At 43.2% G+C, this 24651-nt stretch overlaps 1 protein-coding gene across 5 annotated transcripts; it reads left to right on the plus strand.

The window, feature by feature from the left end:
* Positions 1-49: 49 nt before the first annotated feature.
* Positions 50-10798, plus strand: LOC100914671 (actin-3-like). 5 transcript variants are annotated; one of them, XM_023506663.2, is made up of 9 exons: positions 50-147; positions 501-640; positions 3090-3218; positions 3524-3634; positions 4524-4608; positions 4954-5115; positions 6273-6458; positions 7414-7595; positions 10584-10798. In XM_023506663.2, the coding sequence occupies exons 1-9, from the start codon at positions 111-113 to the stop codon at positions 10725-10727; spliced, it is 1176 nt and encodes a 391-aa protein (XP_023362431.1). In that variant the 5' UTR covers positions 50-110; the 3' UTR covers positions 10728-10798. The 5 variants fall into 5 exon arrangements, with proteins under 5 accessions (XP_023362431.1, XP_031797874.1, XP_031797875.1 ...); XM_031942014.1 differs by having other exon boundaries at positions 7414-7533; XM_031942013.1 differs by lacking the exon at positions 50-147 and adding an exon at positions 1970-2100 and having other exon boundaries at positions 154-640.
* The last annotated feature ends 13853 nt before the right edge of the window (positions 10799-24651 follow it).

The following is a 24651-nucleotide window of genomic DNA, read 5'->3' on the forward strand; positions in this document are numbered from 1 at the left end:
ACCCCCAGGGTCAGAGATGTAGGTACTGCAAAGGTCACAATGCAGACAGGTCTTGCAAAATCAGGATCCAAGGATACCTGGGTCAGTGAACAAGGAGAGTCCTTGTGAAGATGGTTATAAATGCTTGGGGTTGCCAAAGCCAAACATGTAAGAGAATGAGGAAGGGGGAGGGAAGGGGGAAACCAATAACAAAGGATACCCAAGAAAAGCCAGTTCTGACAACATCTCCCTGGGACACTGAGTAAAGGAATTGGACAGCAGGGGGCTGGCTAATCTGCCCTGATTGGGAAGGGGAGCAACTTCCTGCAGGACTCATTTGCTTAGTAGTTGCCTTCTCCAATCCGACTATGGGGGTGGGGGACTCCCCAGGGACCCAAGAATAACTTTCAGCAAACTTCCAGCAGGTCTGTGAGGTCCTTAGGCTTTGCCTATTTGCTGAGGACCTAGAGCCTTAAACCTGGAGCCATGACAAAGCAAGTGATATTGCCTCTTTTCAATAGCCACAAAAAAGTGGGGAGAAGCTAAAGATTCTTTGGCTGTTATATTTGACGGTGGTTCCAGATACTTCAGAGTGGGGTATGGCGGAGAACGGGCCCCTCGATTTGTTTTCCCATGCGTGGTTGGGCGCTACAAAAAGCAGGTCAGTGTCCCCTGAGATGGGGAACCCCCTTGGGGATCATCCCTGGCAAAGGAAAGTGTTAGCCCTGTGATATTGTAGAGTGGCTGGGAGGGGGTCCCTATATCTCTGGCCATCACAGCTGCTCTGGGAATTCGGGGGCTTTCACAAAAGAGACAGAATGCCTGACTAGTGGTGTGAGGAAGCCAGAGATCTTAGACCCCTCTAAATTCCCACAAAGGACATTTTGAGTATATTCTTTAGACAGTGAGGGGATGAAAGAGAGAGCAAGGAATGACCCTGGGGAAATCACAGAAAAGATCCTGAGAGGTTGCTGAAAGGGAAGCAATCATCAGCGAGCTTCCTATAGAGTGGGTCATACCAGACTAACCTCATTCTCTTTTCTGATAGGATTACTAAAGTATAACAGATGAGCCAAAATTATACTTTATTTAGATTAGCAAAAGTTTAATAGAGTAGCTCATCATTCTGCTGCTTCTGGAGAAAATCAATTGTAGGCAAGATTCCAATAATATAATCTGATGGATTCAGCCCTAGGAAGGGTTCATGGTTCAATGTTAAGGTGCAGGATGATCTCCCACATCAGTGGGCTCTGCCCAAGAATTCCCAGGCCATGGTAGGTACCGGATGTAGCCCCATCTCTTAGAGGACTAGGCCCTTTAAAGGGTTTTTTTTTTAACGTGAAAATACAATGGACACACACTTGGGCCCATTGGGTCTCCCCTTGGCTTCCCTGCATGAGCTGAGACAGAGGAATTAAGCAATTTACACGATGTCCACAACCATGGTCCCGGTCCCAAAGCTAATCCATCATCGGCTATTTTATGCTGGTTCTAAGAGCAGTGGTGGGGAGTTGCTGATGTCTATACTACACATAGATCTAGATCTACACTGACATATGCACATACATAGTTGAGGGAGCTGACATGGGTAGCTTGGAGTTGAGAGGACCAGAAGAAGCAAGATGAGGATCCGAATGACGAGACTTGTTCTTCTTGGTCCAAAGGCACCCCTTGGGAAACTCAAATGGAAGTTGCTAAGGGGCAAAGGGAGACAGAATTTTTGACAAGGATGGCTGCCCAAAAGTGGCAGGAACCCATCTTGGGAGCTCCCCCTCCCTAGATTTAAGCAGAAACTAAAGGAGCTCTTGTTAGGAATGCTTGGAAATGGATGACCTTGAGTTCACTCTCCTTTGAAATTCTGTGATTCTTTATGTTGAAGACAATAATAAAAAATAATCGCAATTAATTAATTTTGAGTTGCATTGTATCGGACTTTATTGTTACTAAATATTCTCATCATCTCGTGTGATTTTCCTTTGTGTTTGCGCAGGCAAAAATTATTCTCATTTCAGAGAAGAGGGCATGGTCAGCTCATGGTCTTACAGTGCTTCAGGATGGGAGCTGAGAGGGGAGCTCGGGCGTCTCAGGCCATACTTGTTCATCCTGGGCCGTAAGGGACCAGTTAAGCTCTCATGGTTTTAAGTACGGGGTAGGCCTTAGTCATGGAAATTCAGATGAGGGATGGCTTTCCTGTGGTCTTCAGGAATGATGGAGAAGAGGAGAGAGGGATTCTTTGGATTTGGTGAAGGTTTGTTCCCAGGGGATGGTCCATCTTATTGAAGTGGGCACGTGCCAAGCTTGTGCAGCATTTGTGTAGCCCAATGAGTGTGGGCTTGTATTTACTGATGGAATTAAAACAAATCTGGACCCCCTCTTTCCAGATGATGAACTTGCACTTGGGGCCAGTGGGTACCACTAAGTCCAGGCTTCTAGACTACAAATCCGAGACTTTTCCTTTGACCATGTTTATTTTTTCTCTAAGTACAGATCCTAATCAGGCATGCTTAGTCAAGTTCAGAGGCACTGAGGTCCAAGACGCCCACCCAAGCATGAGTACACAGCAGCCCTCTGTTCTGCCCTACTTGCCGTCCCTTGTGATAACTTGAAGTTATCACCTCCATGTATCTGGCCACTGGATCCCTGGGAAAAGTGTATTAAATCACCTTGAATAGGGTTTTGAGGGTCCTATCACACCCAATAGGGTAGAGACAGGGAAAGGAAGCCTTTAAAGCAGTTGAGAGAGAAAGAGGGGGTGCTTGGGAATAGGGTGAGAATTCTGCAGAGAATCCTTCAGGAAAAGGGAATAAGGATTGTCTTCCTGAAAGAACGAGACTGAGTCAGAGAAGGCAAGGGGTCTCCTTTTCTTTATCTACAAAATGCACGATGTATGGAATGAGAATGACCCTACTCAACTACCTCCCAGATGACTTATTCAGAACAATTCGTTTATGGGCATGTCAATAAGTGGTAGCTGGAAGAAATATAAATGCAGAACTGCCCCCTCCCCAAATGTCCTTCTGTAAGCTCCCACATCAAATAAAAAAAACTCTTTCCTCCTATTGTGGCCCACCTAGTCCAGCCAATGACAAGTTGCTATCTGCATTTTCCAGAATGTGATGCATGGATTGGATGAAAAGGATACTTTCATTGGTGATGAAGTCACTGATAATTGGAGAAAGCTTACGGTGAAATACCCTGTTGAACAAGGAATTGTCACCAACTGGGAGGACATGGAAAAGGTCAGTCTATAGTAAAGAACTCAGGATGGCTGCTAGTGGAGCTCCTGAGCTCAACCAAACCAACCCTGACTGAGGGGAGACTTTAATAGAGGAGATTTGTTAGGACTCCTGAGAAACTGAACCGTATTCAGAAAAGTCTACCACATGAATAAGGGGGGACCCATTCGATGTAAAGGGACTTAAGTGGATTTAATAAAAAAAAAAATAGAGCAGGGGGTGGTACATAACACAGATGTAGACTGTTGCATGGAAGTTGGCTGCTGCGGGCAGGAGCGGACTGATTCCCAATGGCTTCTTTCCCCAAGATCTGGCACCATGCTTTCTACAATGTGCTCCGGGTAGACCCAGAACAACACCCTCTCCTGGTGACTGAAAGCATCACCAACCCAAAGGCCAACAAAGAGAAGTTAGTTGAGGTGAGTTGGGTGGGAGGAGTGGGACCGATGTTAATCTTTAAGGTCCCTCCAGCCCCAGCAGTCTATGTCTGAGCTCCCTCCCTGCTCTGATTCCCAGTTCTAAGGTTCTCCTGTCTCCTCTAGCCCTGATATTCTAGGTCCTGAGATTCCCTCTTAGGTCTGGGTCCCTGTTATGGATGTGGGTGTGGCCCTGTGGGCCAATCATTATCTAAGGCTTAAATACATTATTACCCTGATTGAGGGCATCAGGATTCAGAACTACGGGAGGGTCATGTGTGTGTTGGAGAAGTAGAAAATGAGGGGGTGTCCAGGGCCTTCCCTTGCTTCAAGGTCCATGATCTATGCTGCCTCAATGCCCTGAACTGGCCTTCCCTTATTGGATGTTGTAATATCTCCCAATCCTGCCCTAAAATGTTAGTTCCTAACATGGCTCTAGGCAGCAAGAGCTTCTGCAAAAGAGCAGTAGGGGATTACAGGCAAAGGCTGGGGAGTTCCTAGGAGAGGAGATCCTGATTGTTCCAGGCCCTGTCCTGGGTGCTGAAAACTCAAAGATAAAAAGTTATACAGTCCCTGTTTTCGAGAAGTTTATGTTCTATCTGCAGGATAACGTGTCTCAGAGAGAGAAATATTCCTGAAGGAGTTTGAAGCAATTTTAAGGACTAGTAATTGGGGGAGCGAGGCAGATGGGAATAAGAAGGAAGATATTTCCTAAAACAGAAGGTTCAGGTGCAAAGGCAAGTCAGTGGGTGGGGGTCTCTTCCAGCAGTGATCCTCCAGGACTCTGTGGGTAAATATTACCTGTGTGATATCCATGGGGAAAATTCACATTCCCTCATAAAAAATGGCTTCCTCCTTGGCTCCCTATCTGACTGCTGGCTCTCTCTCGTAGATTATGTTTGAAACATTTGGAGTTCCAGCCTTGTACGTAGCCATCCAGGACATTTTGTCCCTTTTCTCTTCGGGCCGGACCACCGGTGAGTCTCCATCCTGATTTACCTCGAAACATCCCACTCTTATCACCTGAGCGGTTGGGTGAGAAGTTCCCTAAGGTCTCTCCCATTGCAGTTACACATTCTAAAAGTCCCTCTCATTTCTACAACACAAAACGGAGAACGTCAGAGATGGGGGGGGGGGGAGAACATTAGAACATGGAACATAAAATCAGAGTTAGAAAAGGTCTTCTCCCTTTAGGCCCCCCCTCTTCTTTTCCCCATCTAGTTTTCCCATTAGCTCAGCTGCAAACTATAGGCTGACTATTATGTAATTCCCCTGAGAGGAAATCCTTTCCCGGGATGCCTCAGGACCTTCTCTTCTTCCAGGATTTGTGGTGAATTCTGGGGATGAAGCAACCTACCATGTTGCCATCAATGGCGGCTACATCATGTCTGGTACCATCATGAACCTGGAGGTATCCGGCCAGGACCTCTCTACATACCTGATGAAGCTTCTCAGTGACAAAGGCTACTCCCTGAAGACCCGGGGTGAGATGGCTCTGACCAACAACCCAGGAAGACGCTAAGCCCAATTACAAACCCAGAACCCAGAACCAGACACCACCTCTGTTCTGCCGTGGGCCAACCAATAGGACAAGTAACCTCTTAGGGATACCTATGGAGGTGCAATAGTCAATCCAACAAGTGTACTACCTGTGTGTACCCAAACTTTAGCCCTCGGTCCATCTCCCCTAACCTCCCCCCTCTCTCTCCCTCTGACCTGTCTTCCATACAGCTGCCTAGTTAATATTCCTAGAGTTAATATTCCTAATCCTGTCACTGCCCTTGTCCAAGAAGCATCAGTCAGTGGTTAGTGGTCTATTCCAACTCTTCAGTGTGTCATTTAAAGTATAGGATGGTAGTCAACCTTTTGAGGGAGCTTTCCAGGAAGAAGCTGGATTTTTCACCCCATACCTCCAGTTCCCTACTCTCTCCATCTTTCCTAGGAGCTATTTTCCATGTGCAAGACTTCCTCTCTTGTCCCTATGGCTTTGCAAAGGCTACGCTCCTGTGCTTGTGACAATCTCCCCTTCGGAGGCTCAGCTCCTTCAAGCTACCTCCTTCAGAACAGATTTCCTCATCTCAGCCATTCATTCCCCCATTCAGTAAAATGACTTGGTATTTATTTTACTTAACCTGTATCATGTAGGAATGAACCATCCTCCTTGCTGATGAGATCCTAGGTCCATTGGAGAAGTATATTTTGTATTTACTTATCTGCACAATGATGTGCTTGCTGTATGTTCCCCAAGGCTCTCTCCCAACCCCACCCTTATTAAATGGTAGGTCCAGAGTCAGGGGCTTTGGATTTATATACCTAGTACCAGGTACATAATTTGGCATATAGTAGAAATGGATACTTGAATGGATAAATGGATGAATGGAGGGATGGATGAGTATGTCCCAGAAACTGAGGACATAGAAATAATTAAAAAGGAAAAAAAGGGAAAGAAGTCTTGTCTCAAAGAGCTATTCAGCTGTTTTTTTCCTAATAAAAATCTCTTCTAAAAAAGGTGGTATCCTCCCAGCCCATCCCTCTCCTAGCCCCAGCCCCATAAGGCCTTGGATTTAAACAAACAGACTTTGCTTTCTGTTGGCTGTTTTCTCATATGGTATTCTCTCTCTCTCTCTGCCACCCCCACCAGCTGAATGGGAAATGGTCAGAGACATCAAGGAGAAATTGTGTTATGTGGCTTTGGACTACAGGGAGGAGATGGACACCGAAGAATCCTCCATACAGAAGAAATATAAGCTCCCTGATGGTCGTGACATCACCGTGGGCAAAGAGAGGTTCCTCTGTCCTGAGGCTTTGTTCGAACCATCTGTGCTTGGTGGGTCCCCCGAGATCGAGCACTACTCCCCAAAATCAAGCACATCCCCCAAAGATCAAACACGATCAAACACATCCCCCCATATTCCCCAGAGATTGAGCACATCCCCCACACTTCCCAGAGATCAAGCAATCCCACATACCCCCAGAGATCGAGCACATCCCCACACATACACCCCAGAGGTCTAGCACACACACACACACACACACACACACACACACACACACACACACTAATTGTGGTACCTGGTACCCTGATTGACCAACACGTCCTCAGAGGAATTGTTCTAAGATGTAGAGCACTAAAGAGGGGATGAGCAGGTCTAGGGCCCTCTTCCCTAGCTACCTCCCTGCTGCTCTGTACATTGGGAAAGAAACCCAGAGATGGACTAAAATCCTACTTTCTCTAAGAAACACTTTCTGATTCCTTCCTGGATGTTGGGGACCTTCCTTCTGTTAATTCTCTCTGATTTGTCACATCTATGTCTTGTTTCAACATAATTAATTGCATGTTGTCTCCCCTACTAGACTGAGCTTCCTTGAGAACAGATTATCTTTTGCTTTTTTTGTAGCCCCAATAAACATTTGTTGACTGACTGACAGACCCATATCAGAGACATTTCTCTCGAGGAAATATAGAGTGCAATGAAGAACTTTCCAACTCTGGTGGGTGTAGCTGCATTTAACTTATTTGGGTAACAATCCAAAATCTCTTGGGGTTCCAGCCCAGTGGGTATCCTGTACCCCTGGAAAAAGTCGTCCTTCCCCTCTCCATAGCTCTGAGAGCTGCTTCCACCAGCACTTCACTGTACAGAGCCCCTGGAGCAGCATGGCAATTTGAGCCCCACCATTGGCCCTCGCCATGACGCTGATGGACTCTGCTGTTTGCCAGGCACTGGCACAGACCCTTTCCTAAGAACCGGAGCTAACCCACCCCCACTCCTTTTTCTCTTCAGGGGTCCCATTTCCAGGTCTTCACAAAAATATATATGAAAGCCTCATAAAACATGACTTTGAAATAAGGAAGATCTTTTATGTGAACACTATCCTCTGCGGGGGCAACATGTCATTCCCAGGTATGGGTGAACGGGTGGCGAAGGAAATCAAGGAACAAGCACCCAAGATGACTAAGATTAAGGTAGTTTGCTCGGGAAGTCGTGTGGGTCTCTCCCGTTTGGGCGCTCCCCAGTCTGGCGATGCTTTTGGGGAGAGATGGATGGATGGTTCACATTATCCCCGATTTACAGCCCAGGAAACTAAGGCTCCATTAAGTGCCTGGTCCATGATCTCACAACGAGCACCTGGGACCCTTCCCAGCAGGCTCCTGACAGCATCGAGCAGTTGTCTGGACAAGTTCCCTGCAGGGTTTCAGAGAGAACAACTGACTTTGATCTCATTATCCAGGCATTTATTTTTTCTTCTCTTGACCACCCCATCTGCTCCCTTTCTGCTTGGTTAGTCTTTTATATGACCATAGTGGTTGGAACTTGGCGTTAGATGCCTTCTCACCTAAAATCTCCTCCTAATTTATTAGAGGATCTCAAGAAGTTACTTCTGAGGATCCATTTCTTCATTAGTAGAATGTGGAAAATCCCACCTCTCAGATCACAGAACTTCTCATCGCCCCCTTTCTTTTATACTTATTTCTGTGATTATTTTTTTCCCGTAACTACCACTTCCACTAACTTTTCCCCCACTAAGAAGTAGCCTTCCTTGTAATTGAGGGCACTAGTTAGGCAAAGCAAACAAATTTGTCTGATAGCATATAAGCATTCCTGTTTTCCTTCTTTTTTCCTCTTCACTTTGCAAGATTATTGTAAAATTTAATATAGAAACATTTTGGAAATGAGAAGGGAAAAGACAGAAAACACACTAGGAATTTGAAGCTGTCCTAGGGGGCACAACATGTCAGTGACAGGGTAGGCAGCAAAAGGCAGAGGACGTGTGTCTAAGATGGGACCCTTTCCCAGCAAGGTCATGGACTTGAGATAGATTGGTTTGCTCACTGGTGGCTCAGAAAGCTCTGGGGCAGAAATATAGTCCTTCATCCCCTAAAAAATGTGCTGCTGATAAAAGTTTAATCATCTTCAGAAGTTATTTCAGTTTTAATCATGGGAGAAAAAACCGCCATCATTTTCCAGCCTGTTTCTCTCTGTTACCCGCCTGTCCAGTACCCATCCTTGTATTTTTTTCTTCTTTTTTTTGTTCTTTTATTTAAAAAAAAAAATTATTTTCCTCAGTTACATGTAAAAAAATTTTTGATTATATGTGTACATTCATTTTTTTTACATATTTCCTTAAGAATCATATTGAGAACAGAAAATCAGAACAAAAAGAAAAACCACAAGAGGAAAAAAAAAAGAAGAAAAAAAAGAATGAACCTAGCATGTTGATTTACAGTCTCCACAGTTCTCTCTCTAGATGCAAATGGCATGTTTTCTATCCAAAATTTATTGGAATTGCGTTGAATCACTGCTGAGAACCAAGACTGTCATGGCTGATCTTTACACAAAATTGCTGTTGCTGTATATAATGTTTTCCTGGTTCTGTTGGTTTTGTTCACCATCAGTTCATGTAAATCTTCCCAGGCCTTTCTAAAATCAGCTTGTTCAATATTTTTTAGAGGACAATAATATTCCATTACTTTCATACGCCATAATTTATTCAGCCATTCCTCAATTGATGGGCATCTATTCATTTTTCAGTTCTTTACTACTACAAAAAGAGCTGCTACAAACATTTTTGCTCATGTGGGTCCTTTTCCCTCTTTTATGATTTTATGATTAAATTTTTAATTAAATTTCTAATTGATTCTCTAATCAATAGTGATTTGGAGCAGTTTTTCATATATCTACATGGCTTTAATTTCATCATCTGAAAATTACCTGTTCATAGCCTTTAACCCTTTATCAATTGGGGAATGAATTGTATTCTTATGAATTTGACTCAGTTCTTTATATATATTTAGAAATGAAGCCTGTAAAATTTTTTCCCCAGCTTTGTTTTTTTCCCTTCTAATCTTGGCTGCATTGGTTTTGCTTTTGCAAAACTTTTAAATTTAATGTAATCAAAGTTGTCCATTTTGCATTTCATAATGTTCTCTGGTTTTCTTTGGCCATAAATTTCTCTCTTCTCCAAAGATCTGATAGGTAAACTATCCTTTGCTCTCCTAATTTGCTTATAGTATCACCCTTTATACCTAAATCATGTACCCATTTTGACCTTATTTAACTATAGGGTGAGAGATTTAGGTCTATGTCAAATTCCAGCCATCTATTTCTAGCAAGGGAAGTCTCCTGTGGCAATCTAAGGATGTATAGGAAGGACTTGGGTTAGATTGGGTGACATGGTCTTGTTGTGAATTTTGGTGGACTCAAACCAGTGTGGAACAGCAGTACCATTTGGCAACTCAAAATGCCAATGTTTCCCCTAAGATGAACTAAAAGGAAAAGAGTATCCAGGAATAAGAAAGTCCTCAAGAGCTCTCTGCTTGTCTCAGATCCCAGCTGAGGTATTGAATACACATGTGCGAATCATAGTTTTTAAAAGATACTGACAAGATGAAGAATTTGAGCTCAAATCCCAACTCTCCCCTTTATTTGAGTGTGGGAGAATTCCTTCTCCCTTTTGACACTCAGTTTTCTCCTTTGTAAACTGGATAAAGGGTTAAAATAGATGGTCCCTTAAGGTGTCTTCTAATGACATTAAAGGGATTCACTTTTCTCCTTTGTAAAATGAATAGATAAGGGGTTAGCTTGTATTCCTTCTGGGTCTCAGTACTCTCCTCTGATAAAATGGGTATCCATGTTATATAACTGCCTCTACCTAAGGGACTTGCTCAAAGTCCCACAGGTAAACTGAGGCCCAAGGAGGTTGTGACCTGCCCATAATATTACAAGCAGTAAGTGCCCAAGGCAGAATTTGAATCCAGGTCTCTGAGTCCACAGGCAGTGTTCTTTCCCTGAACTCTGCTATCAACAGCCCTTTGAGATCCTAGTGCGTGGAGGAAGAGGCTACTGAGCTGAAAAGGGACAGAGTGAGGTGCTCTCTGACTCAGAGTCCCTCCCTGTTCCCTCTCCAGGCCCCCCAGGAGGTGCCCGCTCATGCCCGTGGTTTCCTCCTGCAGGTGGTTGTGCCAGCAGAATGCCGCTTCTCTTCCTGGTTTGGCGGCTCCCTCTTGACCACTCTGAACTCTTTTCAACACATGTGGATCTATGACTATGAATATGAGGACTGCGGCAGCTCCATCATTCACCAACGACAGTTCTGAATTTGGTCCAGCCCCCGCGTCCCAGTTCTAAGCTGGGTTCTCAATAAAAAGCTGGGGTGCCGAGACACATCCTTTTGGCTTATTTCTGAATCTTCTTTGGGGCATCTGATATATATTATATTTTATTATATTATATTAATTTATTGTATTGTATATTATATAATGTAATATATTATATAATATATAATCCCCAGCAGTGTTGGAGAAGTATCAGAGGAGACAAGGAGCTGAAAAGCTGGAAAAACTCAAAGATTTTGGCAACAGCTTGGACGTGGGGGGGATAGTGAGGCAATGAAGGTGATGCCTCATTTGTAAGCCCGAGGGACTGGAAGGATGATATTCTTCTCTATTGCAATAAGGAAAGAAGGGAGAAAGAGTTGCATTGTAATTTGGAATTATGAATTCAACATAGCTACTAGACATCCAGTTCAAGATGTCTGAAAGGCAGCTGGAGATGGAAAATTGGAGATTGGTGGAGATTGGGACAGGACGGGTAGAGTTGAGCATAGAGATGGCCATTAAAATCCCTGGGTGCTGATGAGCTCCCCAAGTGGAAGGAGAGAAAAGGGCTGAGGGCAGGACCCTATAGGGCCTCTATAGTTAAAGGGTATGCTCTAGATGAGGATCCAGTGAAGGAGAAAGAGGAGGAACCTCAGAGAGGGAGGAGGAGAGCCAGGACAGAGGGGTGTCCCAAAAACCTAGAGAGAAGAGAGCATCAAGAAGGGGAGAGTGATCCACAGTGCCAAGGGCTTCCGAGAGGTTAAGGAGAATGAAAACTGGATTTGGCCACCTAGAGATCAGTGGTAACTTTGGAGGAAACAGTTAAAAGAACCGATACTTGGGATCTGAAAGTCATGAAACTTTTTTTTTTTATTAAATCTTTTTATTTACAAAACACATGCATGGGTAATTTTTCCAATATTGACCCTTGCAAAACCTTTTGTTCCAAATTTTCCCTTCCTTCCCTCCACCCCTTCCTCTAGCTGGTAGTAGTCCCATACATGTTAAATATGTTCAAATACATGTTAAATATATTGCTGCAGCCATAAAATTGTGCTAAGTATCTTTTCTTATTACTAATAATAACCCTGAGTTTTAGGATTGCACGGACTTTAGCTCAAACGTTGCTTTGCAAGCCCTGAGTCTGCTGAGGAGGAAAGGGCAGAGCGGGCAGGGACGTCCATCAGGAGGAGATCGGCTCCCAGAAAGCCAAGCCCAGTCATTGCTGAGGGTCTGCCGAGTGCCCTGCCCCAGTGGTCTGAGATGCCCAGGTGAGCTCCAGGATTGGAGAAATGAAGTTGGCTCTGGACAACTGCAGGCCGTTACCAACCATGTGGGGAGAAATGGTCCAAATAGCTGAGCAAAATCCCCTCACCTCTGCAAACTGGCAGAAATGACCAAAGGTGGTAAGAGTCAGTGTTGGAGAGGGTGGGGGGTTACAGCCCCACTGGAGCATCCTCGGCAGAGCTGTGGATGGCAGCACCTGGAAATTATCCCAGTAGCCTGATCAGGTGGTTCATACCCCCCCCCAGGACCTAGAGGTGTCCCAGATATCCACCTCTAGAGGTCACTGATAATAAGGAAGTCCTCATATTCAAATATTGTGTGACAGCTTGCAATCCATCTTTCAAAGACTATTTGATCATTTCTTTTGACTGCTTATTTATTGAGGAAATGGGCTTTCCCAGGCAATAGCTAGATTCCTTGATATACAGAAAACAATTAATAACCTAATAGTTTGTTAGAACCTAATTAAATTCTGAAAATATTATGAGAATTTGGAGGGGGCAGTAGGTAGAGCACCAACCCTGAAGTCAGGAAGACTTGGTCTCAGACACTTAATACATCTTAGCTGTGTGACCCTGGGCAAGTCACTTAACCCCAATCACCTCAACTAAAAAATCATATGAGAAATTGGAGCAAAAATATAAAGCTAAATCTTCATAAAACTTTTATGCAGACCTTGTGTAATTTTCCAGAGAGAACAGGGTGTCTGGGGCACTTTCCAGCTCTCACATCGTTCAGACCAGATAATAACAATAATAAAAACTACATTTATTTAGAGTTTTCTCTGTGATGGGCAATGGGCTAAGCATTTTATAACTATTTGTGAGAGATTTGTTAGTATGTGAGAGGGAATGATGTGAATCCAAAAGGTAGTTTGGGGCCAGAGAGGAGAGAGAAAGAACATGCAGCCCATGCTGGAGAGGATGATCATCTGGGGAAAAACAGATCCCTGAGTGGAGGAGGAGGAGGGTCTGAGAAGAAGAAGCAGCCTCAAAGGAAGGGAAATTGTTAGCTATGGAGTGGGAACCTCAGAGGTCAGTGTGCTGGAGTGGAACATGGGTGGGAAAGGTTGAGAAATATGGGAGTAAGAGAATGGGAAAAGACAATTGGGAAAGGTAGAGATTGCTTATAGGCAGTTGGTAAGTAAGAATCACAGGTACTGGGAAATAATGGGTGGTGTGAGTTTGATAGCCACAGGAGAGGGCAATACGTTTCAGATGAAACTTAATGTAATTTAATTTGCAATTAAAATTTCCAAATTCTCTAGGGACAGCTATATAGTATATAGCCTTGTATATAGATTTATATCTATATGGTAAACTCTAAATACAAGAAAAAAGATTTATTTTCTCAAAATGCTTCTCTTCACAGGGAATGTCCTAATTATTCCTTTGATGTCAAAGATGGAGCCAAGACGATGAAGCCCACAGCCTTGCAAAAGACATTTTGTAATCATCTAAACAACACGAAGAAAGTGGAAAAACTTCACAGAGCAGGTTTGTTTGCAGCCAGATGGGCACCATATTGTAGTAGTCTCTCAAATTAGATAAATGTGAGTTATGAGCTGGGCTAAGGATTACACACCTGGACAACACTGGGATAAATGGTACTGGGGAAAATCCACCGACAAATTAATTTATCACAGGGTCTTCATAGAGTTCATTCAGTCATCACAGCCCCTGTGAATAATGGAGAACCAAAACTCAAGAAGAATCATAACTTAGTAGGTCTACAATGCACACAGTGGGACATGGTATTCACTGCCAATATTACCTTTCCTGGGAGATGTGAAAGAAAAATGTATGTGAAGGATATGAATGACTCGGAAAAGCAGGGGTGAGGTCCAGACATGAAGCAAAAACAAGGGACAAGCAACGGAGAACACAAGTGGCAAAGTGTTCTACCCTTAAGGTATGAAAAGGAAGCAAAGGAAAATCTCCAACACTTCAATTGTTCTTGTGTGGAAGGAGAAGGGAAATCATAGCCCAAAAATATACCAGTGGAGAAGAGAGATTGAAGGACAGCAGAAAATCCCACTTCCTCCTTGCCTTTCTACCTTGTCCTGCCCATTTTTATGGACGAGAGAATGACAGTTCACATAGACTTTGACTTAGAGTACCCTAGACGTGACCTAACAGATGGAAATGGGCATCTGCTTTCTTTGATTTTCTGTCCCTGCCAAGACCTCCCCACTCCCTCCTCCTCACACCCTTGTCTGCATTGTTGGAAATAGAGTAGAGAGCAGCAAATTCTTTGTGGTGTTTCTGCCAAGGCCTGCAATTATTCTGAATGGAGCAGGGGTACTTCCTGTAAGGAACAAAGCCCACCGCTCATTTGCCTTTGTCTGTGTTCAGTGTGCCAGCTGGTGCCACCGCCATGGAGGGAGCACTCAACGGTCCGTCAGGAGCCTCAGCATCCCAGCTGAAGCCATTTTCCTCTTTGCAATGGGCTGATTAGGCCCTGAATTGCATCCATAATAATCCAAGTAGCTCATTCAAAATTAAAATACATTTTGAAACAAGAATTAATTACAGGCTAATGCTTAGTCCACATTTTTTCCCAAACTGATGGATGTGAGATGCAAACTTCTTAAACAGACTTTAGGTGTAGGGTTTATCGGGGAGACCTGCACAGTAAAATTCCTATAGCAAAATGTGGGCTCTCTTTCTTAAATACTGCTTCCATCATCAGAAAATATAGTCATACATTCATCCGTGAAACATTTTCTGGCCGTTTACCTAATGCACTAGGAGGAACATAAAGCAAAATGAGAAATGGTTTTTCCTTCATGGGGCTTCCAATCCAGTGGGACTTGAATTATTCCACTTAACAAGAACAAAACAAAACCCAAATGATCTGCCCATTTGTTGTCTGGGAGCTCTGGGGTTCCAAACAATGATTCTTGAGAATGAAGAGTCATATTCTAGTTTCCTGTCTGTACCTATATGCTAGCATGGCTTCTCATTACTCTAGAAAAATTCTCATTTAAGACAAAACCTTTCTCCAGTGAGAACTGTGTTATCCTGGTCTGAAAGGAGGTCTTTGATCTCTGAACGGGCTGCATGAGAATCATTGGAGAGGAAGAGAGCTATTAGATCTGGAGATGAGAAGAACTGGAGGATGTGATAAATATTTTCAAGTATCTGAAGTGAGAGAAGGACCAGCCTTGTTTTGCTTGCCCCCAGACTTCCAAACTAGGAGGAACAAAGGGGAGTTTCAGAAAAGAAGATGAGTGCTCAAAAAAGTAAGGAAAAGTACTAACAAGGAAAGTTCTTCAAGAGACTGAAGTAAAAACTATTCAGTAATTTTTTGGTCAACTGTTAATTGAACTAGATGGCTGCAGGAGTCCATTCTAACTGAAGTTCTACAGTCCAGTATAATAATATCTAATGACTTATAGGGACATGAACTTTACTCCAAGGGTGGTACTAGACTCTTTGGGTTACATAACCCAGTTTCATTAAATACATAAAGTAATCATTAATGGCTTTATTAACTTGGTCAATGGCTTTTATTGATATACCCTGGAGGGGTTTAGACTTCTGTACTATTTGATACTTTCTTCCCCCTCAATAGTATTTTATTTTTCCAAAAGATCCAAAAAGACGTCCAAAAGAGAGTTTTCAACATTCATTTTTTTAAAAAGATTTTGTTCCAAAATGTTTCCCTCCCCAAGACAGTAAACAATTTGATAGAGGTTAAGTGTGTGCAATCCTTTTAAACATTTCCATATGTGTTATGTTGTGCAAGAAAAATCAGACCAAAAGAGGAAAAACACAAGAAAGGAAAAGCAAACAAAGCCAGGATATACTATGCTTTGATCCACATTCAGTCTCCATGGTTCTTTCTCTGCGTGTGGATGACATTTTCCATCCCAAGTCTATTGGAATTGTCCTGAATCAACACATTGCTGAGAAGAGCCAAGTTCATCAGAATTGATCATCATGTAATCTTGCTGTCGCCGTGTACAATGATCTTTTGGTTCTGCTCACTTCACTGGGCATCAGTTCAGGTAAGTCTCTTCAGGCTTCTCTGAAATCATCCTGCTGGTCATTTTTAGAGAGCAATAATGTTCCATAATGTTCATATACTATACTTATTCAGCCATTCTCCAACTGATGGGCATTAGTTTGTGGCCTCTACAAAAAGAGCTGCTACAAACATCTTTGTGTATGTGGGTCCTTTTCCCTCTTTTATGATCTCCTTCGGATATAGACCCAGTAGTGACATTTCTGGACTCTTTGATACTTCTTTTGACAATGTGGACAAAGGACATACTAAATAAATTTGCATGACAAATATGGCAAGGTTAGTCAGCACATAACAAAGTAAACACTCCCAAAGGTCCTACCAAAGTAAAAATCGGACACCAATAAAGTAAGATGAGATTTAATAGAGATATTGTCACGCATGGGTTAAAAACCAATTTCTCAAGTCTAAGAAAAAAACTGCAACAGAATTACAGTTTGTTGAAATGTTGAAATGATCTGAGGACTTTATTGCAATGAGGAGTTTAATGTGAGTTGCCAGTGTAACATGGCAGCCAAAAAAACTAATGTGATCATAGGAAATATTAAAAGAAACATACTGATCAAGGCTAGGGAAGTGATAGTCCCGTTTCTTTCTACTGTTATCAGATCATCTGCAGTCTTGTGTCCCAAGTCTAGGGCTCAGATTTTAGGACCAATTTTGCTAAGTTGAAGAGCATCCTGAGCATGAACAGAACTGATGAGATTCTTTGGATCTTACTATAAGAGAATTAGTTAAGACAACTGGGGCAGTGGAGCATGGAGAAGGGAAGATCTGCTGGAGACATAGGATCATAGTTTGAACTTGAAAGCATTTGATAGAAAAATAAACAGAGGCTGAGGAGATTAAGTGACTTTGGGCAAGTCACATAGTGTTAGGTTGTCGGGACCAGAATTTAGATACATATATTCTGACTCCAGAGCCAATGGTCTTCCACTCTACCACATGCCTTCCTCCAATAGATGCCCTCATGGTTTTGAAAGACAGAGAAAGTATATTCCTGTGCTTGGCCCTGGAGGGTTCAACTGGAAGTGATGGAGGAAAAGTTGCTTGGGCAGAGAAAGAATTGCAAAGAAGCCAGCTAGGACTTAATACCAGGAAGAGTTTCTTAACAACTTAAGTTCTCAAAAAAGGTTCCTTGAGGCAACAAGGAAAGTCTCCAAGAAAAGCTGGAAAAGCTTGAAAAGGGGGATTCTTGGCCAAGTAACATTTTGACAAAATGGGATCTGAGGTCCTCTCCAGAGCCAAGATCCTGGGATTCTGCTGGAATGGGTCCATTGGCAAGGATGCTCCCACAGGTAGAGATGGCTCAAGGTACAGGAGCTTTTCAGAGCTGGGAGATATTTTAAGTGAACCACTCTGAAACAAGAGGCTATCGGCTATGCAATAACACAAGAGCACACTGACTTTTTTTATATAAAAATATACATATGTATATGTATATTATATATTCACAGAGTTAAAAATTTTACATTTGCCAAGATACTTGGCTCAATGCATTTATTTTTTACATGGAATAGTAGTAACATTTACATTGCATTTTAAATATTCGTTAAGTGCTTTCCACATCTCCTTTGATCCTTACATCAGCTCCAGTAGGGAGATGTTACCAGGGTGCTTAGGCAAGGGGAGGATAATAACTCAGGTTTATACAAAAAAAGGGCGATCCCCTGGAGAAGGAAACGACAAGTCACTAGCATCTTTGCCAAGAAAACCTCGATGAAAAAACAGTCCATGGAGTTGGAAGAGTCAACCAAAGTCTGAAGTTTGCTGTTCTATGGGCAGCCACAATGGAAGGTGGGTGGACAGAGCACCGGGTCTGGAGTCAGGCAGACCAGACTTCAAAAGTAGCCTAAGAAATATCCCTTTTTCAAAAGTAATCAGCTCTTGCTGACCAACTGACATCCACTGGTCCCTTAGAGAGTAGGGAGATCATAAGAAGGGAGAGTGGGGGGCTAATGACCTGTATTAAAAAGACCCACCTAACTCCCAAGGGTTAACACTGAAACTCTAGCCAACAGTGAGACTGGGGGGTTGGGATTGAACCAGGGGTTCCTTCATTGTACTCTGCCTCAGGAAATCCCCTCAAACCAACTTAAGTCTGAAGACTTTCTGTCAGAGTCTAGGCAAGTGGACATCCGGTCAACTTGAAGACCTGCAGTGAGAGGGAGCCCCCCAGCCATCTGCAGACTTGGGACAGTTTTCATTGCTATGAAGACCACTTGAATTTGGGATCTAGAGCCAGAGGACCTGGTTCACATTTTGACTTACTGTGACTAAGTAAACCACGTATTTTCTCTGAGAATAGTTTTTCATCTGTTAAAAAGCAAAATAAATAAGAGATTATGACCTGTCCAATCCCTCCCATCTCCAAACTGGTAATCATCTGATCCTAAGCTACTTCAGTTGCAGGAGACTCAGTTTCCCCAGCTGTAGAATGGGAGTATAATTGTTGCACTTTGTAATCTTAAAAGCCCTTTGGAAGCAGTAGTGATGGCATCATTACTCAGGTGCCATCTTGCTCAAATGCTTGGGTAGACTATGGGATGCTGGGGGTTCCTTCAGATGCAATGAGAGCGACCCAACCCCTGCCAAAGGAGCCCAATCCCATAGCCCTTGATTGATCCCTGATATCCAATGACAGCTTTAGGCAGAGCTTCCCTCAAGACATCAGGGTTCTTACCCCAACCTTCCTCTTGGGACCTTCAATTTTGGAGGCAATGGAGGGAGCCCTGGTTGGGAAGGCTGGAAGTGCCGGATCAAGGCTTGGGTTTCTCTAAAGTGATTTTGCCAAGGGTCACTGCAGGTCCCTGCTCTCACACCCCAAGCCTCCAAGCAGAGAACCCTAATGTACCAGATTGGTGGCCCTCCCCTTACTCTCACCCCCCTTCTCAGCCACTGAACTGTGCTAGGGAAGAGCAAAACAGTTGCTCTGTTTTGAGTGGGTTGGCAACAGATGGCTGCAGGAAATGATTAAGTGCTTTATTATCCTGGCTGATAGAAATAATAATGTTTAGCATATATTAAGAGCTTTTCATTTTCAGAGCATCTTACAAACTAATTAATCCTCACATCATCTTCAGAAGCAGGAGCTGTTAGCAGGGCACTGATGCTCATCAGGCTGGTGGGGCTGAGAGCCCTGGATCGAGCTGATTGTCATGAATAATAAGAATGATCATTCCCTCTGAGGGAGGTCCTGTAAGGATTATTATCCTCCACTTAAGATGAGGAAACCGAAGCTCAGATAGGAGACTCCTCCAGTGGTCAGAGTATATACTTTACTATCAGATTTAGGCCTAGAAAATATAAATCCTGGAGCTGTGAGAGATCATAGAGACTACCTTATCCTACCCTCTCATTTCACAGCTGGGAAACTGAGGTTCAGAGAAGGCAAATGGCTCCTCAGGGTTCTCTGGAGGGATCACCGTCTGAGCTGGGATTTGAAATTAGGTTTTCTTGTCTTCAAGCTCTGCATTGTTTCCACCCAGTCACCAGCTTTCTCCCCTAAGGGGTTTTGTGCCTCATTTCTAGGCACTTCATCAAAAGAAGAGGTGGGGGGAGGGAACAAGCATTTACTAAGCACCTACTATGTGCTAGGCACTGGGCAAAGTGCTGACATTATTTCATCCAAGTGTAAAAAATATAGAAAACTCAAGGATGCCTTTGAAATGAAGTATTCCCTGATTCCCCCTCCCCAAAGTCGCCTAAGCTACTCAGTTTCCCCAGCTGTAGAATAGGAGTGTAATTGTTGCACTTTTTAACCTTAAAAGCCCTTTGGAAGCAATAGTTATTTCATATTTATTGGTACATATATGATATATCCCATTAATTTCCAATGGAAAGGAAGCCCCTTGAAGGCAGGGATTGTTTCACTTTTGTCATATCCCCAACATCTGACACACTTCCGGTGCTTAAGAAATGCTAGTAGATTGTTTGATCAGCCTTCTTCTACTTGGTCCCAGAGGGCAGAACTAACAGCATTGGGAGGAGGGTGAATGTTGATAGGGGGCAAATTTCAGCTGAGTACAAGGAAGGGTTTTTTCTTTTCAATAGCATTTTATTTTTCCAAATACATGCAAAGATAGTTTTCAACATTCACCTTTGCAAAACTTTGTGTTCCAAGTCTTTCTTTCTCCCTTCCCCACCTCGAGGTAGCAAGCCATCCAATATAGGCTAAACATGTGCAATTCTTTTAAACATGTTTCCATATCCATCATGCTGTGGAAAAAAAATAAGACCAAAGGTGAAAAAAAGAAAAGAAAAAACAAGCAAAAAAACCCAACAATAACAAAATGATAAAAACACTATGATTTGATCCCCTTTCAGGCTCCATTGTTCTCCCTCTGGATGCAGATGGCACTTTCCAAAGCAAGTCTAGTGGAATTGCCTTGAATCATCACATTGTTGAAAAGAACCACATTTGATCATCACATAAGCAAAGAAGGACTTTCTAATAGCCATAGTGGACCAAAAATGGGAGGGATTATTTTATGGAAAAGTGAGTTTTTAGTAAAATCAGAGGATATAAAATGTACTATAGAATAGCTTTCTGTATGAAATGAGGAATCAGAGGAGGTAACTTCTGAGATCTCTCTAAGATTCCATTATTTTAAGGATCAGCACAGGCTTTGGAACTGCATTTCTATCCTCCTCCCCATTTTTTCTGACAAGTTGGGCCTCCACAGTTGGGCTACTATGTCAGTTTGGGCTTCCAATATATCCCTGAGGGGTTGGAGTATCTTTTCTAATGCTCTAAGTCAGGAGCCCCACTTGTATTTTTCCTCCACTGATTATCACCAACGCCAATTAATCAGCCAGGCAATTAGTTTTTAGGAAGCTGTATTTACTAGGATGATGTGGCTGGAAGAAAACATTGCTTCCAACAGTTTGTGGCACTCATCTGTATATCTAGGGCAAAATGGACTCCAGCTTAGACAGTATTGTGACAACAGGGGTAACTGATATAGCTACGAGTGGTCCTTTCACAGGAGTCTTGAAGGTATTTCCCTTAGGGTCAGTGCAGCCTTTCCAACGGCTTCCTTATCAGAGCTTTGCATCTCACTTTCCTCATCACCATCAGACTCTTCTCCATTCCCATGGTAGATACTGCATATTATCTCTGTTGTCACAAGGATGATCCAAGTAGGTCAAAGGGAAAATGTGGAGTACCAAATCTTCTTCTTTCCCACCTTCCTTCCTCCCTCCCTCCTTCCTTTCTTCCTTTCCTCCCTCCTTTTCTTCCTTCTTTCCTTCCTTCCTTCCTTTCTTTCTTTCCTTCTTTCCTCCCTCCCTTTCCTTCTTAAAAAATCTCAGGAAAAATCTGTGTGATATAGATTATAATTTAATCTTGTAATTAACATTTTCCCATATTTACAAATGATGATACAACTTAACAAGGAAATATTATTTTAACATCTCTAGGAGGTTAGCTGCCTGACTTGGTACTTGCAAAAGACCTTCCTCAATCAAAAGCAATAAAAAAAAAATCACAGGAAAATAAAATAAAATAAAATTTCTCAAAGAGAGTCTGGTACTTTGCAGAGTTCTCTGATCATGAGGGATTCTCCACATCATGACTAAGGATCTGAGATCAACTGTAAAACAAAATGCTGTCATTTGGTGCTGGGAAAAGTTGGCAAATTCAACCCATCCCTCCCCTGGCTTTATATTCACATAGAATGTTTCAATGGGTTCCTGCAATAGCATGGGACATCCATGTTTTTTCCCATGGATCTCCATACTGGGCTTCTCCACAAAATCTCCAAGTATCCCTTTTCTACATGGAGCACATTAAAATTCTGCAGGTCCTTAAAACTAGAAAGAATGCCTAATTTTCTCCTGGAAAATCTGCAATGTGTAGAATCCAAATGAAGTTGGCAAAACCTCCAACCTTTTTATTCTTTTTAAACTACTTTAAAAAACTATTTTTCAAACTTGTTTTAAATTACAATTGAAGAGCAACGTAAAGCTTCCTCATCATTGAGCAGAGATACGAGGAAAGGGGAACATCTTGAGGATTCCAGCAAAATGACTTAGAGAATATGTTTTCATATGGGCTTTCTAAGCTTGAGCCCACTTTCCCCTGGGCTGTGTATGTAATTGGGAGGGAAGGTGGTGGACTTTGGGGGGTAATGTTTGTACCAACTACATAAGCCCTATTGCTTTAGTTAACATCCTTAAGTGCCAGCTATGACTCTTCCCTGTGGCTGGCACTTCAAGTTTCTTGCCTTGATTCACTCACACTCACTCCCTATATCCAGTTTGTAGTCCCATTATTGCCTTTGGCATAAAGTCCAAACCTGCTACTCAGAGATCTCAGAACCTGGGTCCAGTTTATCTTTCTAGGCAGATTAAATATCACTGTCCCTTACATAGCCCGTGCTCTCACCACACCAGCTTCTCAGCTTTTCCCTGAATTTTTCATTCTGTCTCTTGCCTCTGCTGTTCCTTTGCCCAAGGTGGTCCTGGGTGGGTAATGTCCTCCCTCTTTCCCTCTCTCTTGAAGCTCCCAGCTCCCTTCAAGGCTCCATCCTTCTTCAAGAGATTTTTTTGTGATTTCTCCCAATTGTTAGCACTCCTTCCCGGTCACTGGGTATTGATTTTATATGTGTCCCATAATTGATTTATCATGTCTCCCACAAGTAGAATATTGGCTACCTGGAGGCAGGAGCTGTGTCCTTTTTGGTTTTTACCTACAGTACCTTGCACATAGTAGGAACTTAAGAAGAGTTTTTTAGTTATTTGTGTACAAACAGCAATAAGGCTTCCTGGTTCACTTCAAGAGAGCCCACTGCCGGGGCCAGCAGCCTTGTAGCAGGGTCTCTGGGGGGATGACTGGCTAACTCAGCGTGAAGCTCATACACCTAGTTCTCTATGAGCCTGCTGATTAGCCTATGATCTGAGCAACAGAATGATGTCCGTGGGCTGCATCTGTAACAGCCAAGGGCTGCGTCCTCTGATTTTATGCTCTATTAAGTTGCCTTCTGTGGAGGTTTTTACCTGGGCCATTCATTACAATAAGGTCTACTAGACACAGTGTGGATGGACTAGGGAGTCTGTTGTATGAACCCACTGAAAAATAGTTCAACACGTTCTGCTGAGCAAAAGTAAAAAAGACTACCTTGGGAAACGGAGATGAAAGGATCACAAAATGGGGTCGTGGACTTGAATCCTAGCTCTGGCAGTTACTGTGGGTCTTAGGCAGGATGACTTAAAAAAAAACAACTCATGAATGTTCCCCATTGACTCAAGTCAGAAAAGGTGTCTGAAAGGTCACAGGTGACCCTTAACATGGCGTGTCATGTCCCTCTGGATGCCCCATTTGAGAAAGTCAACCATCTGGAGACTGTCCAGCATGGACAGGCAGGCAAACACTATGAGGGGGTCTCGTATTCAAGTCCTGTGAAGATTAGCCAAAGGGATTTTTACCTTTCTTTGACGTGCTCAAGGACACAGCACCTGGAATTACATGGGGATGTTTCAAAGGACAGAGTTAGATCGGGGATTTCTTCATCAGAGCTGTCCCAAAGTGGAATTGGCTCCCTCGGGAAGGGGTAGGCTCCTCCTTCCTCTTGGAAGTCTCCAAGCACAGACTGTTCACCTCTTTCTGGGCAGACTGGAGATGGGATTCTTTGGTGGGCATTGGTTAGACCATCTGCCTTCCAACTGCATGATTCCATCACTGTAACCCTGCAAAAGAATCCCTATCACTATGACCCTGCAAATGAATCCCTTCCCCGTGGGAGCCGATTTCTCATTTGTAAGATGAGAAGATTGGACTAAGTGTACCTGTTTCCTTCCAGTTTGGATGTTCTACGGTCCATCTCTGAGTCTGTCAAGAACCCATTTCCCTAGGTTTAGTGATGAGTGTGCTGGCTGGGTTTGTGTGCACAATAAGCTCTTGAGCTCTTGGAGCACTCTGCCAGTTTTCAAAAAAATTGAAGAGAAAGAAATAGCTTTTTTTAATTTAAGCTTTTTATTTTTCAATACATATACACGGACAATTCTTTAACATTAGCCCTTGCAAAACCAAGAAATAGCTTTTTAAAAATTGCACAGATTTCACTTAGCCCTGCCAAAGACTGTAGGGAAAAAACCCATGATTTTGAAGACTTCTACAGTGGGCGTCTCCTGGCCAAGGGCTGGCGTTCTTGGACATCTGGCTGCAGCAGGAGGGCCGCCCCTTTGGCCAGTACCCCAGCTACCTCTGACCCACATACCACTTTGGGGAGTACCTGTTTGTGCAGCTAAGCTGTGGGAAAGGCTTCACAGACACGTTTTAGTCCTGACCAGCAGGTGTCATCCTTATCCAAGATTGGTAACGCAGGTGATTGTTGGATTTTTTTTTTTTCATCCTCATTATCCCAGAGTCCAGGTAAAGATGGGGGTTACTGTCCCCTAATCTGTGTAAGCCTCAGCATCCTAATATAGAGAATGGGGTGATTCCCCATGATCTGCCTCATAGAGCTGTAATAAGAAGAGCATTTGGCTGAAAATGTTACAGGAGAGCCAAGATTTATGGAGTTAGAATCCAAGAACTACCTGTGTAAAGTGAGGGGATGGGATGTTCTGGGGTCTTTGGGTCCCGGGCCTTCAGGGACGGCCCTCT

This window comes from Sarcophilus harrisii, chromosome 6 (assembly GCF_902635505.1).
Source record: "Sarcophilus harrisii chromosome 6, mSarHar1.11, whole genome shotgun sequence".
NCBI lineage: Eukaryota > Metazoa > Chordata > Mammalia > Dasyuromorphia > Dasyuridae > Sarcophilus > Sarcophilus harrisii.